Genomic DNA, 17158 nt, shown 5'->3' with positions numbered 1-17158 from the left:
ACTGGAATTAGATAGTTGTGAGCTGCCACGTGGGTGTTGGGAATCCAGCTTGGGACCACTGAAAGGGCAAGTGCTCTTAATCACAGACCCAGCTCTCTGGCTCAGACAGGACCTTTCTATTTGAAATTGTAAATGGGCCCTAGCGTAAGATATATCTCATAGCCAGCTCTGGGGCCCGAGAGGAGAGCAGCACTAGGTGAGAGCTGTGTGCATCCTAGAAGCGAATGGGGGCATGTGAAAGCCACCGAGTCCTGGCCTCATCTGCAAGATGTGGACGCACAGCATCCATTAGGCTGATGGACGCCACCAAGGTAACGATGAAACCAAGACAGGATGCTGGGGTGCTGATCGTGGGAGGCCTTCTTCCTCCTCTTCCCCCCATCACTCCAGAAAGATACCCATTTGATCACCAGCAGAGTGACTTTGACAGAAGTCACATTTAGAATAGGGAACCCATCAGTCCCATGCCTAGTGCTAGCCTTCAGCTATGCTCTGTCTCTGGCTGAAGCCATCTTTTTCTCTTTAACCTACGGTCTACCTAGGAAGACCTTGACTCCACACTGAAGTCCTCCTTGACCTTGGCCCAAGATGCCCTTCTCCTTGGAACCTCTGCTGGATGTAGAGAAGACACAAGGGCCAGCATACTTCTCGGTGCCTCGTGTGGATTTGTGAAGGTAGAGACCATGGCTTCTTCCCCTCTTTCTAGCCTACACAGAAAAGGACCCTTAGGTCTACACAGTACACAGTATCTGCAGAAATACAGATGATAGCGAACAATGTCTGGACTTAGGCACCAGCCAAGTGGAATGGTTTTCTTTCTTTCACCAGACTTCCTGTGGGCTGGTGTCAATCATCTGGTCCAGCTTGGTTCCAATGTTCATTTTCCATATGCCATTGGGTAAGGACTTTATTTTCCACTGGTACAGCCCATGACAAATGCACAGGAAACAAGAGGCACCAGCGGGAATAGGATCAGAATACTTTAATAAGATATCAGTGTCAAAATACATTTCCTTATAAAGTTAAGCTCCCATACAGTTATAATGTCGTCAGTAGGAATTTGACAATGCAGTAATGTTCACGAAGTTGTTACATTGACAGGAAAGGTTAATATGAAGCTCGGAATCTTTCTTAGAGTGTTTTATTTTTAGTAAAACTGCAAAGGGAAAATGCCCTCGACGCTGAGGCAACAACACAGGAAATCAAATACCAGCATCATTTACATGTCAATAACCCTTCAAGTTCTGTCCCTGTGTGTCAGGCCACACTGTGCACCAACGTGCGCCTTGGACAACACTGTGCCTAGGTAATTTTAGGTAGATTGATTTTGAAAGTTAATTTTTGGTTTGAGCAGTAACTCCCTTTAGGCTGACTGCATTCTGGCCTGATGGGCTTCGTGTGTATTTAAAGTTTTATTGTGTACCCAAGTCGACAACATCTTCTGTTGATTGGCATCGTACACTCGGAAGGCGGCCTCCCTCCTCCCCAGTGAGTTACAAAGTGCTCTGGGGACACTATTTTCAGGGCTTCCTACCCATTCACATCACTACCTGTGACTGAGACCTCAGCCAGGGGCCGTCCCCGAGGTCTGCCTGCCGCTCGCCAACAAGCGGTGCTGAGCCTCAGCTTTGCGGGGGGGAGGGAGGGGGGCATGTGCCCTGCAAGCTGCAGGGTGTGGTGGAGTGCAGGGCTGATCAGACCTGGCACCATTTCCCAGTTTAGCTCCAAGAACTGGGTCACTACGTTATTGGTGATTCTCCACTCAAACCGTTTCGTGGTAGCTGTGGAAAGGCCCCAGTGTGCCGCCAACCGAGCTCAGCGCACTTGAAGGGCTTGCAAGGCCACCCGAACAGAGTGAAAGCGCACCCTTCCCATCCCCCAGGTGTCATCAAAGCCCTCGTGGCAGCAATGACAATGCGTTCGTACATAACGCACAGGGAACTTGGGGACAGAAGACAGCCTGCAACGCTTGCCCTTAATGACTCCACCCCTGGGTTTGTTTGTGGCATATCACAAAAGCAAAAAGGTCACCAGAGAGAGAGGATCCATAGCAGGGTTAGTATAGGCTTGGGGGGGCGGGGCACTACACAGTTCTATGGTGTCCAGAACACGGAGGAAAATAACAACCCAAGAAAGACCTTAAGAGTGATTTTGTGAGCAGGATTCCATCTCTAAGTTTTTAGATATTACAAAGTACCCATATAAATTTTCCTTTAAAAAAATCCCCTCAGTTTTGCTTTTGAGTAGTAATAATAAAAAAATCCACTGAACCTGGCGGTGAGATGGGGGGACGCCACCAGACGGTTCAGGAAGGCCACTGTGTGGCGTAACAGGTGACCCTGGCGCTCACCCGTCACATTTGCTTTTCTGCCCCATGAGCTGTATCAGAACCAGAGCACAGAGCTGGCTCTTTAAAAACAACACTAAATTTTACAAGATGGTGATTAGGGGTCTGTGTGTGAGAGAGAGAGAAATAGCGCGCATCCACAGCGGAACGTAGAAAAGGAAAAATCCTTTTCTCTTTGGCAACAACAATGAAAAAAACCACAATGAAGCCAAAGCTTTCCCTAGCAGGAGAGCCAACATCCTCCATGCTTGTTAGTACAGATACTGAATGTGAGAGAGAAACCTGTGGGGAATATAAATTAGAGATAATTCGGGGGAGGGAGGGGGAAATCTTATAAAATTTCGGGATGTTTTCATCGACGGTAAAACAACTATGTACTGTTTAAAACACGGATAATAAAGTGAGCATGTCAGATAAAGGCCACTGCGTGGCGACCTGGGCAGATCCGCCAGGCCAGCGCATCTCTTAAGTGTGCTGGTGTTAGAATATACCTAGTTGCAACACAGACGGAAGGTGAAGCCGGCAGGACTGGGCGGCAGGCAGGAATGCGCCCCGCCAAAGGCTCAGGTGGCCTGGTCCAGAGCTCTGAGAAGGTCTCTTCCTTGCAGGAGTGTGGAACTTCCCGGCACGGGCACGTTCACCTCACAGTCATATCTGGTCAGTTCCGGCAACAGGTAAGGCTCGAACGATGGCCCCAGCAGTCGATTTGCCATGCCTGCGAGAAGGGGAGGGGATTTAAAAAGTCCGACCCAAGCACTGGCGGTAGCTGCAGGTGTCTCCAGATGCCAGGCCAGGAACTTCAGGTGCCCTGGATCAGCAGTGCTGAGACCCCAGGAAGGCAGGCACAGCAACAGGGGTCTCGGAGCTTAGGTACAGAGCCATGTCCCGGCTGTCTCTCCCTCCTGGGGCCCACCTGCTTCCCCTTTTCTCAGTCATGGCCAGAAAATGATCTAAGCTGAAATTATTTTTCCTTGGGTTTCAACCGCCAGGGGAAGCTGTTGCTTGCTGACCAGGTGTATACCAGGGGGTGAGTGACACATGACTCTTTCCTTTAAACTTTTGCGCTTGCCAGCCCACCTGCTGCTAAACAGCAGGGCTGGAATATGAAAGCCCAGGGATTTGGGGGTTCCACAAACTGAGAACAAAACTATAAAATGTCTCCCAACTAGATACTGCAGACGAGGCTCTAGCATTTCTCACCCACCCCCCCAAAAAGAAAAAACCCCAAATTGTTTGTGTCTAGCGGAGGGAGGCCTCCATGGGAACACATCTGCGTGTCAGTGGAAATAGCTGAACTTTTCCAGATCTCCAGGCTACCCTCCTGTCAGTGAGCCCCCTGTACATGCTTTTCAGAGAGATGCCCTGGTATGTTGTGTGCACACACTTCGGGCAATGAGGAACCAAGGAAGAGACGCAGACTTGCGATCTTAAGGGGACAAGAACCTGCAGGTGACCTGATCATTGGAGGAGCCCTTCCACAGCCCCATAGACACAGCCTTCCAGCCCCCCTTCCCCGAGCAGTAAGCTTGTCTTTGTGCACCCCTTTAGTGCAAGCTTCTTCCTCCTCAGGCCATCCTCCCCATACTAGCCATGCCCTTCTCCTGAAGCCTCCCTAGTCAGAATTAGTCAGAACTAACTGCAGCTCTGTCCCCTCTCTCTGTGCCCATACACACCCAGAGAGCCCTTTCTCGTTTCAGATTCTCATTGAGGGGGGCCTTCAAGGGACTCTTTGAACAAGCTATTGTCAAACACTTCTCGGGCCTGGAACTGTGCAGGTCCTGGCTAGTCCATGCTCACGCAGCCCTGTTGGCTGAAGAGCCCTATATGGGCTGTCACTAGTTGCCTGAAACCTGAGCAGAGAGAAGCTCTGAACATGGCCTGCAATCCTGCTGCTTCCCAGCTTCCTGCCCAGTCAGGCTACCTGCGTGCATCAGGCCCTGGGCAGAGTGTGAGCTCCCAAACACTCACCTGACCCCTTTTGGGCTCCTGGAGGACTGTAGTCCTGGAACTGGGAGGCATAGCACTGTGGCGGGAACCCACTCTTGGCACTCTCCCCCGGGCTCACGGCAGATGGTGGCTGTGGGGGTGGCAGGTGTCTCAGTGGCTGGCCCAGGCCTCGCATGGATTTCTGGGTGAATTCATCTGGAGGGTCCAAGCCAGAGAGTGAGTGTGGTGCCGTCTGATGGGACAGATGATAGCGCTCAGCCTGCTTTTTCTTTTCAGAGGTCCTGTAGAGACCTCAGCATCTGGAGCCCACTCCTGGCACGGGCCCTGAGCCTCCGACCCTCCACTAGACGCCGGGTCCCGGCCTGCTTACCAGGGGCCGTGTTTGCACTGATGGTCTTGTCGGGCATCAGAGGACAGGTCCCTCCCATGAGGCTCTTCATACGTTTCCACATCAGATGCGAACTGCTGCTGGTCCCCGGAGGGTCCCCCTGCAGATGTGAAGTGTGCAGCTGGAGGAAGAGGACCGGGGGAGTGGGGCACCCCACAGATCTAGCAGGTGCAAACACAGGGCGGGGCTCACCACTGGCCCGAACTGTCTGCGTCTCTGCCCTAGCCTGGCCGCCTGCCCAGCAGGCTGAGGCGCCCGCGGTGCTCACGGTGAGGAGGTGACTTACCCCACTGGTGTCTTGGAAGGCTCGCTCCTCGTATTCCAACTGGCGTTTTAGCTTCAGCTTGTTGGAGAGGGCTATCATGGCTGGGCTCATCACGTACGGGCTGCGAACCCCAAAGTCCTTTGCAGACCTGCCATGTCCCAGAAGAGAGAACAGGTGTGACAGAGTCTATGGCTTCCCGCTTGCCTGGTGTCTTTACCAGGACCCAATACTTATGACGAAGGTAATTTATGGACCTAGAGTGCTGAGCGCCAATGGGCCTGAAACGCTCTAGGCTCCACCTTCTGTGAGATGCCGAAGCATCCAGTCACCTGGCCCTCCCCCCACACCCCTGTCTACCTCCGCTATGCTCGGCCAGCCCTGCCCTCATGGGTGGCTGTCCTGCTAGATGACATCAGTCTCTACAAGGATTTTGGCTCAGTACCTCCCACTGAGAACCACCTGGGGTCCTTTACTAGAAAGGACACACGCTACAGACAACACACCCAGCTTCTGGGAATGCTGGCACCTGCACGCGTCGGTCTGCAGGGACTCTCGGGTAGACCCCTGGGATGCTGGGAAGCACAGGGGTATGGGGAGAAGGAAGAAACTGCCTCTCAAATGCCTATCTGTGCCCTCAGGGAAGTAGAGTACCCTTGGGGTGACCCCAAGATTGACACCAGTTCCCTAACTAGGTAGGGTAGCATGCCAGCCGCCTGCAAAGTGAGGGGCTATGGGGGAGGGGCGGGAAGCCTATGTGAGACTCCAGAGCACCCACTAGTGGGTGTGGGCTGATATCTCCTCCCTGCCCAGTGAGGTCCCTCTCTCCAGGCATCCGCCACTGACCTCATCTTGAACATGGAGACATGCGGTGAGGTGTTGGGAGGCTCCAACTGTGATGGCCCCAATGTCAGAGCCCCCAGTGATTCGGGGTTCTGGTCGCCCACGGGCCACTTGGTGGGCCCAAAATGTAATGGTGGGTCTGGAGGCCACTGAGTGTTGGATCTGCCTCCCAAAGAAGAGAGAGGAGTGCTGGCCTGGCCACAGCAAGGGGGCAGGGACCCTTTGTTCCCAGGGTCAAAGAAGACTGAGGATGCAGGCCAGGGCTCCGACTTCCTGCTCTCCAGCTGCTGCGGGTACTTGTCCAGGAAGAAGGGGCTGTGGGTGGCCCCCGGGGCTAGTGGCTGGAAGATGCTTGTCATGGTGCTGAAGCAGTGCTGGGCACTGGGCTGGGGGCTCTCTGGCATGTGGGGCTCCTCCGGGCAGATGGGGCTTAGCTGGAAGTCCTCCCCATCCATGGGGATGTAGGGTGCCAGCGTCTCTAAGTCCAGCTCGTTGAAATCCGTCTGAGGAGAGAGCAGAGCCCACATCCTTCAGTCCCCCACCCACACTCTTCTATTGGAAACTCTGATTTGCCACGGAGGGCTCAAGGATTTCTGTCTGGATATTGACCTTCCCATGCTTTTATCCCTTCAGCCCGTACTGGGAGCTTCACCCCTGGCCGGCAATGCCTTCTCACTCCACTCTCTTTCCGTCAGGCAAGCTCCCTGCTTCTGGTATGTGGGCTGGCCCTTTATGCTATTCTTGCTACCACTCAAGTTCCTGACACGAAGGGCAGCTTCCCTTTACCTCCCTCACGAGCCCTGTAAAGAGACTGCCACTGTCACCAGCAGGTACTCAGAGACACCCCCCCCACACACACACAGACACACACACACACACACAGACACACAGACACACACACACATACACACACACACACACAGACACACACACACACACACAGACACACACACACACAGACACACACACACACACACACACACACACAGACACACAGACACACACACACAGACACACACACACAGACACACACACACACAGACACACACACACACACAGACACACACACACACAGACACACACACACAGACACACACACACACACACACAGACACACACACACACACAGACACACACACACACACACAGACACACACACACACAGACACACACACACACAGACACACACACACAGACACACACACACACACACAGACACACACACACACACACACAGACACACACACACAGACACACACACACAGACACACACAGACACACAGACACACACACACACACAGACACACACACACACACAGACACACACACACAGACACACACACACACACACAGACACACAGACACACACACAGACACACACACACACACAGACAGACACACACACACACAGACACACACAGACACACAGACACACACACACACACACAGACACACACATACACACACACACACAGACACACACATACACACACACACACAGACACACACACACACACAGACACACACACACACACAGACACACACACACACATACACACACACAGACACACACACACACAGACACACACATACACACACACACACAGACACACACATACACACACACACAGACACACACACACAGACACACACACACAGACACACACACACAGACACACACACACACACACACAGACACACACACACACACAGACACACACACACACAGACACACACACACACAGACACACACACACACACACCAATAGTGTTCCCATTGTCACAAGAGAACGCCCATAAGCAGAGACACAAGCTGTGGTGACGGTTAGGGACTGACTCCTCACTGCAGGTCCCTAGTGCCCAGAGAATGGTACCGAAGCAACACTGCCCGTCTGTGCTAGGAGGTGTCAGAGATGCAACCAGGAAGAGAGATGCGCAGGAGCAGTGAAAACTTTGCAGACAGGACAGTGGCACTCACTGGATGGAGAACGTGGTCTGAGACAGACCGGTTGTGAGGGTTGGCCCTAGAGTGCTGGCCGTTACCACACCCACCCCCCTCATCCACTTCGAATGTTTGTGCCTTGTGCAATAAATTGTCATTGGCAAAAGTGCTCCTGAGTTGTGTATTCAGTCTTTTTTTTTTTTTTAAGCATTTAAAGTGAAATGACTTTTTAATTGAGGGGAGGTTGAGACAGGGTTTCTCTGTGTCCTAGCTGTCCTGGAACTAGCTTTGTAGACCAGGCTGGCTTCTAACTCAGAGATCCGCTTGTCACTGCCTCCCGAGTGCTGGGATTAAAGGCATGTGCCACCACCGCCTGGTGTGAAGTGATTTTTTTTCAAAGTGTCTGCATTGGTTAAAGAGTTTGGACGTGCCTCCTTACGGGTTTGGTGGCATGGCTTCGGTGTGGCATGTGTGTAAAAGCGGTCTTCTGAGTAAGGAGGGGACGGAGCTGGGAGTTAAAAACAGCAGCACTGGGCTGAGCAGTGAAAAGGCGGGAGGAGGGGGTGATGGTGATGGCGCACACGCTCCCTGTCCCTGCAGCGTCCCTGGGATCTCCGCAAAGGGATGCAGGAGGCTTTGCCACCCGCACAGGGCCTACCTGGGTGTTGCACTGGTCCTTTGCCTCTGTGTCCATGGCAAAGAGCTTCTCGATCACTTCGATCTTCAAGTGATCCTCCAGAGATGAGTAATAGTCCTCGGGGCTGTTGGGCTAGAGGCCGAGGAGGAGAGGACCAAGTCAAGAACATGGTGCTCCCCTCCCCAGAAGGTCAATGTAAGCAGACAAGCGTGTTTCCTGGCTCGTTCTGCCCTCATTCCACCAAGGATCTATGAAGGGGGCTACTATTTACACGCAGCTTGAAGTAGATCTGCTCACCAGCCTCTCGAACCTTGGTCTCCTCATGAGATGTTTGCATCCCTTCCTAGAGCAATGGTTCTCAACCTTCCTAATGCTGTGGCCCTTTAATACAGTTCCTCATGTTGTGCTGACCCCCAAGCGTAAAATTATTTTCATTGCTACTGTTCTGAATTGTAAATATTTGTGTTTTCTTAGGTGACCCCCTGGGAAAGGGTCATTCAACCTCAGGGGTCACGACCCACAGGTTGAGAACCACTGTCCTAAGGTGTCTTGAGGTACAGATTGGATAGAGGCTGTGGCCAGCAGGGCTCTATGAATGAAGTCTTCTGTTTGCAGAGACCAAACTCGGTTCTCACTGCAATTTCAGGCATCACTACTTCGATAGGGGTGGAGGACAGAGACTAAGAGCCAGCAGTCAACTCGGTAGTCACTGGCAGATAAGTGTCCCTCCCAGGACTGCAGGGACTGTTGCAATAACTCGAGGGAGACAGCACTTCTCAGAATGCCTTTTCAGTCATCTGGTAGCAGAGCATGGGGTCCCCGTACCCTGTGTGCTCTCCCGGAGGGTGGCACTCACCGTGGAACAGCTACTGCTGCTTGTGGCACTGGGCGTGGTGTTCCCTGGGGTGCCCGCCTGGGGCACGGTGAAGGCAGGCAGGCTCCTGGACTCACTCTGGGCACTGTGACTCAGCTCTGCAGCCCACGGCTGGCCTGGGGGCAGGATGGCCTTGCCATATGCTGATGAGTCCTCAAAGTTCTGGCTTCCTGTAAAGACATGACATGCTTGGTGAACATTGACCAGGTCCTAGGCTCAGCCCAGGGAGGAAGAAGCCCAGAAGTTTCACAAAGGTCCTAAAAGTGAGCCTGGGGTTGACACTCTCAGTACCCTGGAGTCTAGGACCAAAGAGCTGTTGACCAGAGCCGTGATTCCACATAGGGAGTCCTTCTCAACAAGCATTTGACCTTCAGGGATGACTAACTTACTAGAAGCAGCTGTCCCCTGCAGAACACTCCAGAATGCAGAAGAGGAAGTTGCCAGAGAAGGACGGGGTCATTTGCCTTAGTGTCGTCATGAAGCTGGGGGCTGCAAGGGCCGGGTGCCCTTTGAGATTCCCTGAGGTGTCAATTCTCCTGTGACCTCTCAAACGCACACATCAAAGGGGTCAAGTGCCAGCAAAGACCCGCAGTCAGGGTTCCCTCGGGGGAGGGTGTGGACTGGGTAGGCCTTTCCACGTACGCCAGTAAGTCAGTAAAGCTGAGAACTCTGCCTGGACCACAGCAATGTCTCTTCAGTGAGACAGGCGACCATTCTAATATGGACAGCCTTGAGGCCTTCATCCTGGGCCTGAGTCTTCTCCCCAATGGTGTTTCTGGCATTATTCCTTCTATCATTCCTTAAATAAGGGCACTCTCTTTGAGGTGATAGACAAGGGGCCTCTACAGTCTCTCTGGGTATGTCCCGAAAGGCCTCTCTCCCTCAGCTCAGACTCCCACAGCCAGGTGGAAAATGGAGTCCTCTCATAGCCTGCCTCCCTTTGCCCCTTCATGAGGGCGAATAGCTCAGGGGTCAGGGAGTTTGCGGTTCTTTTGCGCCTCGAAGAGCCTGACCACGAAGGAGGGATTGGCACATGGGCAAGGGCCAAGTGTTGCTCTGGTTTAGAGAAAGTGTGGCTGTGGAGACTTGCCATAAGGACTATTCCCAGTCTAAGAGGGCTAGGAAATACGCACCAAAATCCAGAGAAATGATGGCATCCCCTGGGGTGGGGGCCAGCTGGGCCAGCTCCTCGGGCTCCTCCTTCAGCTTGGTGAACAGGTAGTTGCTCTTGTCAGAAACGGCCGCGTCGCCACTGCTGTCAAAGATGCCATTCATGGCCACCAGGTGGGGCTTGAACAGGGATTCCGTCTGGTCCATGGAGAATACCACGTCATTCTTCTCAATCTCACTACAGGGCATGAGAGAGCTGGTCAGGGTTTCTGCGTGTTTTTGTTTTAGCCGAAGCCTTTTGCTCCCCCAGACACGTAGAAAGCCCGATGGCTGAACCTCTTAGGAAAAGGAGATGGGCAGGGACACCGTTGTCACGTTGGAAGGAATCAAAGTCTGGGCCGCAGAAGCAGAGAGTACCCTCTGCCTGTGGGCTGTTTCCGATGGCTACACTGTGCCTGTGTCAGAGCACAAGACGCCCAGACGCGATGTCAGTTTCCTTAGCATGAGCAATGACTGCCTCTCGAGTTCTTCCCAGGGATGGGGGAGGGGGAGGCATGGCATCTGAGTTTCCCCAAAAGCACAAGCAGCTGTCTTGCTTCCCACCCACAGAATATCAAGCAACTACTCTGTACACAAGTCAGAGGCATGACACCTGAGCAGACAAGGCTTTACCAAAGGTAGATGGGAGATCTCCACAACGCTACTCCTAAGGTCTCAGCATAAAGTCTTCTCAGGGGGATCCCCTCTGCAAACAGCTTTTGGAGGAGGTCGGGCACTGAGAGGATTGGGGGCCCCTCCCCTACTCACCTCAGGACGTAGTTGACACACATGATACACTGGGGCTGCAGGTTGCGGGGATTGTAGATGACTGTCCCCTGGGTCTCCAGCCACACATATCCTCCATGTTTCGCCAGCATCCGGTACTGGCCAGTCACCACCTGCCCCTTGGTGCACACTAGGGAAGAGAGGAGGCAAAGGTGAGGGGGGGGGGAGGAGCAGTGTGCAGCGGGTACCACCTGCCTGGTGAGGGGGACGGACAGAGCTGCCACGCAGACACCGCGGACTGGAAAGTGTGACCTGGGAAGGAGGCTGGAGGTCACTGTAGCCAACTCTTCCTTTTAAAAAGAGGACTGGGAGGGAGGCAGATGACTGCCTTCCCAGCATGGGAGCGATCACTCTGCAGCTTTGCCAAGCCCCCTCAGAACACGCCCCACCTCGATCCCCCGTTATCACACCCCCAGGCAGCTCAGTGGGAAGCAAAACCTAGAGCAGCGCCCTACTTTCCTCACAGACGTCACCCTCTGCGGGCAGTAGGGGCTAGATCGCATCCCAGAGGAAGGTCAGTGGCAGGGATGTAGACCCGCCAGCCGTCACCTTGACCGTGAAGGAACAACAGAGGCCCTCACCCATGCTAGGCAACTGCTCTACCATGGAGTTACATCCCTAACCGGCGGTTTTTATTCTGACACAAGGTCTCTGTAATTGGTCAGGTTGGCCTCGAACTCACCCTGCAGCCCAGGCAGGCCTTAAAATTAACAACTCTTAAGCCTCGGCCTTCAGAATAACTGGGACGAAGGGTTGCCATAAGACCAGCTGAGGTCCTTTTTTTTTTAAACCATGACCTTTGAACTTTCAAGGTCATCTGTTAGGTCTGTTACTTTAGGGGGTGGAGACATGTGAGATAAACTATCCCTTCAGCTAAGGTCAAGAAAGGTCTATAATCCAGGACCAGTAGTCTCCTCCCAGCCTCCTCCTCCTGGGCCACTGGAAGTTCTTTAAACTTGCCTCCCTACTACCCACTGAGACTACCAGTTAGAGGTTTTTTCCTCCAAGATTGTTCTAAGAGCTCACTTTCGCATGTGTTATCACCATCTAAAATCACTGGGGGCAGAGTTCTACATCCCAGATTGTCCTCATCCCCATTTCCAAATGCGTTTTTCCACTTTGGTTCAAAAGGGATCAAGAGACTCTTTTCGCTAACGTCTGCCGACTTCCGAAATGTCTGCTAGCTTTGTCAACTGTCCACTCGACTTTCATCCCTTGGGAGTTCACTGTCCGGGGCTCAAGCCCAGAAGTGCCCAGGTCGCAGAAAACTGGGGAGACGTATGATGAGGAAGTCTTGCTGGCTTGGGGACTTTGGGGAAGGAACAATCCTGGTGTGGTCTCCTCCCCTGCAAAACGTGGCATTGAGAACAGCAGCAATGCTCATCGCTGTCATTATTAACCGTCCACGATGCTACTGCTGCTCTTGTGGAGGATCAACTGCCCACCTCATCAACTACACAGGCGTTGTTTACAAGTCTCTTCCCCGAGCCAAAATGTCCGATGCTTAGGTACTGTCCCAATTCTAGTACTCAGAACTTTACAGGCAATGTCTCTGGAGGCTCTATGGGAAAACATCCAAGCTCCCTTCCTATTCAGTGGTCCCGCATGGTAGAGGGACACGGCCTTGTTCACAGTCACGCCGATCATAATCTCTGTGTCTTGGCACTTACCCTCTTGAAAATCTTAACCAGCACCAGCGAGGGGCAGGAATGGCTGAGAATTACATTATGCATTGCTCTGCAGAGCCTGTAGCTGCCTTGTGAGAGGAATTCAAGTCCCTGCATCACTTAGCTCTGGGCCTGCCCGGTACATAGTATGCCTGTGGAGACCAGAGCCACGGTTGCCTCACTTGACAAGTGACGGTGTGGCTTACCATTAGCACGTGAAACACCCGTTTCACATCTGCAGTGACTGCAGCCCTTCCAAACCTCTCCTTTTGCTAAACATTATTGCTGACTTGCACAAAAGTCTCAGACTTAAGAGTCTAAATTAGATTCCCATGTTCAACTTTGTCTTTCCTAAACAAGCTTTGTTAGTTAGCTTCCGTGGGAACGTACCCATTTTAAGCATATAGTGCAGTTAGTTGACAAATGCGAACAGCTTTGTAACCAGCACCTCCCCCAGAGATGCCTAACTAACCCTAGTTCCTCCTCTGATTCCAGACAATCATGGATCTTTTTCTGTCGCTGTCTCTTGTCCTCCCTAGACTTGTTATAGGGTCGTTCAAGTTTATTTCATGTGTCTGGCTTTGCTGTACTTGATCGGCGTGTTCTTGAGGTTCACACTGTTGCAGATATGTCTTGTGTCTCCTCCCTTTTTCATGAGGGAGTAGCATCTCATTGTATGGACGTACCATGACTAGTTTATTCCTTCATCTGGATGATTGAGGTTTCAGTTGGTGTGAGTAAAATTGCAACAGCCACCTGTGTCCAGATCTGTTGGAACACAGTTTGGTTTTTCACGGGCATGTAGCTAGAAGTGAAACTTTTAGATTGAATGCTAAGATGATGTTTTGATTATCAGAGGCAGCCAAATTATTTGTTGTGTCATCCTAATCTAATCTTTTAGATGGAATACTGTACTGTAGGGAGGGATGGCACACCCTTTAACATGAGGAGGCTCAGGCTAGGAAGGCCGTGACTCACTTCACATTGCACAGGACAATAGGAACAGCATTTATGTCATCATCTTTTTGATTCCCAGGGCAATCGGTTCTCCCTGACTACATTATGTGGAGCCCAGAAACAAGTGAGAAGGCAAAGCCTGCTATGGCCACTTTGTTAAACAGGCATGGGTTCCTTGGGAAAAGAAGGAACGTTGGTCTTCTCTGCTGTCCCTTTCTTGGCACCGATGGAGACCACCTAGCTGCAGGGAAATGATTCTTGCACGATTTCAAGTCTGGAGCTAACTCACTTAGTTCTTAATGCAAACCACATCCAAGGCTCTTAGTCTTTTTGATGAAACAGCTCACCAAGCAGAGGTTGTAACTGCGTTTCTAGTAATTGCAGGCAAGGGCCTGCTCTACCAGTAGACTCTTATTCACACCAGCGTCCTAATCATCTCATTAATGCCAGCCTTGGTGAGGGGCCTGCTACTTGGTAGGGAGATAGGCTTTTTATGGCCTTTAATCTTGTTTTCCTAAGAGCACAGCAAAGGGAGACCGCTCCAGCCCCTCCTTTGAGAGTAACAATGTATAAATTATTAATCCATTTGGAAAGGATGATTTTCAATTATCTAAATCTGGTTGAGGACTGAGCTTCTCCAGGCATTTTGATGGGAAACATGTACGGGCTGAGACACGCATGAGTGAATTGGAGACATGTAACTTAGACCTGCTTCGAACCTGAGTCTCTGCCTTGGCAGGGGATGGGTGCTCATCTATAATGCAACTGTATTTGCAGGGGGAGGTGGGGTGGAGATGACACTCCTGCAGGGGAGGTGGGGTGGAGACAGACACAGGGTCACTCCTGACACTGGCCCTGTTTCCAGCCCACGTAAACTTGGCTTGGCAAAGTGCTCTTGGCTAAGCAGAGGCCTCTGTGCTCAAAGGGCGCCTTTACCCAACTCCATTGGGAAACAACAACAAAACCAACCAACTAAGCAAGCAAACAAAAACCCCGAGTCCGTGCTTTCTGTTTAGACTGTGAGTTATCGTTAAGTGTGCTAGGGATTAAACATATGGATTAAGTAAAAAAAAAATCCAACAAAAAAGTTCTTCCAACATATTTCCCCCAGGAGTCAGCCTCAAAACTGATAGGACCAGCTTTTTTTCCCCCCTAGCTCTTTTTATAGCTCAAGGTGTTCTAAAGGGGAGGAGCCTTTCCATACGCCTAGTGAGACGTCTATTTCCACCCAGCCCCTGCTGACTGTGTTTTTCTGTTCACCCCTCCCCAGAAGACAAAGTACAATACTGTCCTCCAAGAATTCCCAGATTAAAAAAAAAAAAAAGCCCTTGCCTCCCTTGACTCAGAAGGACGAGAAGAAAGGAAGTCAGACTCCGAGGCAGTGGCTGAGCTAGGCCAGAGCTGAGTACAGCACAGCTGTGTCTCTCTAGCAACCTGCTGTGGGACTGGGGAGCCCTAGGGAACATGAAAGCACTGGGCCCTCCAAGAGAAGGCTGCAGTCTCTGGCTGGGTCACAGCCATGGAGCTGGAGAATGCTGTGGTGTCTTTCTGCCATCCCTGGGTCCCTGAGTGGGGCTGGATAGAGGCTGTTGTCTTTAGTTTGGTTTTTTTGGAGGGGTTGTTTGTTTGTTTTTTCTGACATCACAGTGGGAAATTTGTCTGAGATACTATAACGGTTCCTGCTGTGTTAGTAGATCAGAGGAAAACTAAAGGTCACAGGAGGAGACAGAGGTGTGAATCTAAGAGAGAAGGGGGCTCTCTCTCTCTCTCTCCCTCCCTCCTTCTCTCTTCCCCTCCCTCCCTCCCCCTGCCCCTGCCCCTTTGCTGCTCAGTTAGTGGATCCAAGCTCTATCTGTCCTGACTAGGAGAGAGAAGAATGGTAGACAGAGTCAAGTAGATCAGAGGAAAACTAAAGGTCACAGGAGGAGACAGAGGTATGAATCTAAGAGAGAAGGGGGCTCTCTCTCTCTCTCTCTCTCTCTCTCTCTCTCCCCCTCCCTCCTTCTCTCTCTCCCTTCCTCCCTCCCCCTGCCCCCCTGCTGCTCAGTTAGTGGATCCGAGCTCTATCTGTCCTGACTAGGAGACAGAAGAATGGTAGACAGAGTCAGGACTAGGAATCAAAAGCCACACATCCGTTTCCTATGTTGTCAGTATGGCTGCTAGGAAGCTTCTCGGGTTTTACCCATTTGAATCTCCTATCCCACCCTCTCATCAACCCTGTCTGTACCAGTGTCATGCTTGGATGCTCTCCCTCCCAAATATACTTTTGTCTATGAGATGATCGTTCTCTTGATGCTTGCATTGTCCTGACACGCTGAGAGATGCTAAGTTAAAGGCCACCCAGCTTGGGGAGCTCAGCCTCCTTTTCCCTCCAAAACAAGACCCCTCAGGGAAGAGATCAACACTACCAAGTCCTAGTCCTCAGAGAGCCAAGCACAGGTTTTTACACTGCGATGGGTTTTATGGATTCAAAGAAATATTACCCTGGGAAGACTACACACATCGGGAAGGTGGCCACATGCCAAGTAAAGCGACTTACATCCTTTAGAAATTCAACTTAGAATAAGTGTCTCATTGCATCAGCCACATTTCAAGTGCCACCTAGGTCATGCGTGGCCTATGAAGACACAGAGTGTTTCCATGATAGAGGTTCTACTGGACACCTCCATTCCAGAGACCTGTCACTGTGCAGACTACTTCCCCACATGCCCACACTGTGCTGTCTGGATAGTCCTCTCCCTTAACACTCTCTCCTCTGCTTATCCCCATCTCCCTCTACCCTTACAACTGAGCCAGTGCAAGCCCACTTTCTCCTGAACTCTCCCAGGCCCCTCTTCTATGCCGAGGTACTTGCTGCACCAGCATGGACCCATGCTGGTTATACACTGACTTGTGGAGATGCTCTTCAGGGCTGCCCCTGAGGGTCGTATAGAACGTTGACTGCCGAAGAGGACCCCAGAGTCTTTTCTTAACTTGCATAAAAGCATTTATAGGCTGGTGGCAGCTGTGATTCTCTGACCATCTACCTTATCTGCCACCCAAGTTGGTGACTCTGGGAAGGAAGGAAGCAAGGCTATGTCCTGTTAACCATACTCCTCAAGGGCAGATGACAAGGATACAGGGTACTCTAGGAACTCACAGTTCTGGTGACTTTTGGTCATGCTCTCCGAGTCCAGGGCATGGTAGAACTCGTAGGCAGAGCGGCCAAGCAGCTCCTCGGGGTGGTAACCAATCAGTTCCATGATTCTGAATTAAAAAGAAACCAACAGCTGAGGCGGGAAGGCCAGATGAGCTTGGCAGAGCACCTAATCAGGGGCTTCAGAAGCTCAACTGAGAAAGTATCAAGTACATGACCTGGT

At 51.8% G+C, this 17158-nt stretch overlaps 1 protein-coding gene across 1 annotated transcript in view; it reads right to left on the bottom strand.

Annotated features, from left to right (window-relative positions):
- Positions 1-967: 967 nt before the first annotated feature.
- Positions 968-17158, bottom strand: part of Epas1 (endothelial PAS domain protein 1) — an 83174-nt gene continuing 66983 nt past the window's right edge. The window contains exons 7-16 of the mRNA XM_040737613.1: positions 16939-17045; positions 11158-11305; positions 10374-10588; positions 9223-9410; positions 8388-8498; positions 5791-6290; positions 4969-5095; positions 4665-4782; positions 4316-4489; positions 968-3062 (exon numbers count right to left, since the gene is read on the bottom strand). Of these exons, the coding sequence (XP_040593547.1) occupies positions 2911-3062; positions 4316-4489; positions 4665-4782; positions 4969-5095; positions 5791-6290; positions 8388-8498; positions 9223-9410; positions 10374-10588; positions 11158-11305; positions 16939-17045 (1840 nt within the window). The 3' untranslated portion in view covers positions 968-2910. The remainder of the gene's footprint in view (positions 3063-4315; positions 4490-4664; positions 4783-4968; positions 5096-5790; positions 6291-8387; positions 8499-9222; positions 9411-10373; positions 10589-11157; positions 11306-16938; positions 17046-17158) is intronic.

Source organism: Mesocricetus auratus, unplaced genomic scaffold (genome assembly GCF_017639785.1).
Source record: "Mesocricetus auratus isolate SY011 unplaced genomic scaffold, BCM_Maur_2.0 Super-Scaffold_100676, whole genome shotgun sequence".
Lineage (NCBI taxonomy): Eukaryota > Metazoa > Chordata > Mammalia > Rodentia > Cricetidae > Mesocricetus > Mesocricetus auratus.
This window is presented reverse-complemented; position numbering and strand designations above follow the sequence as displayed.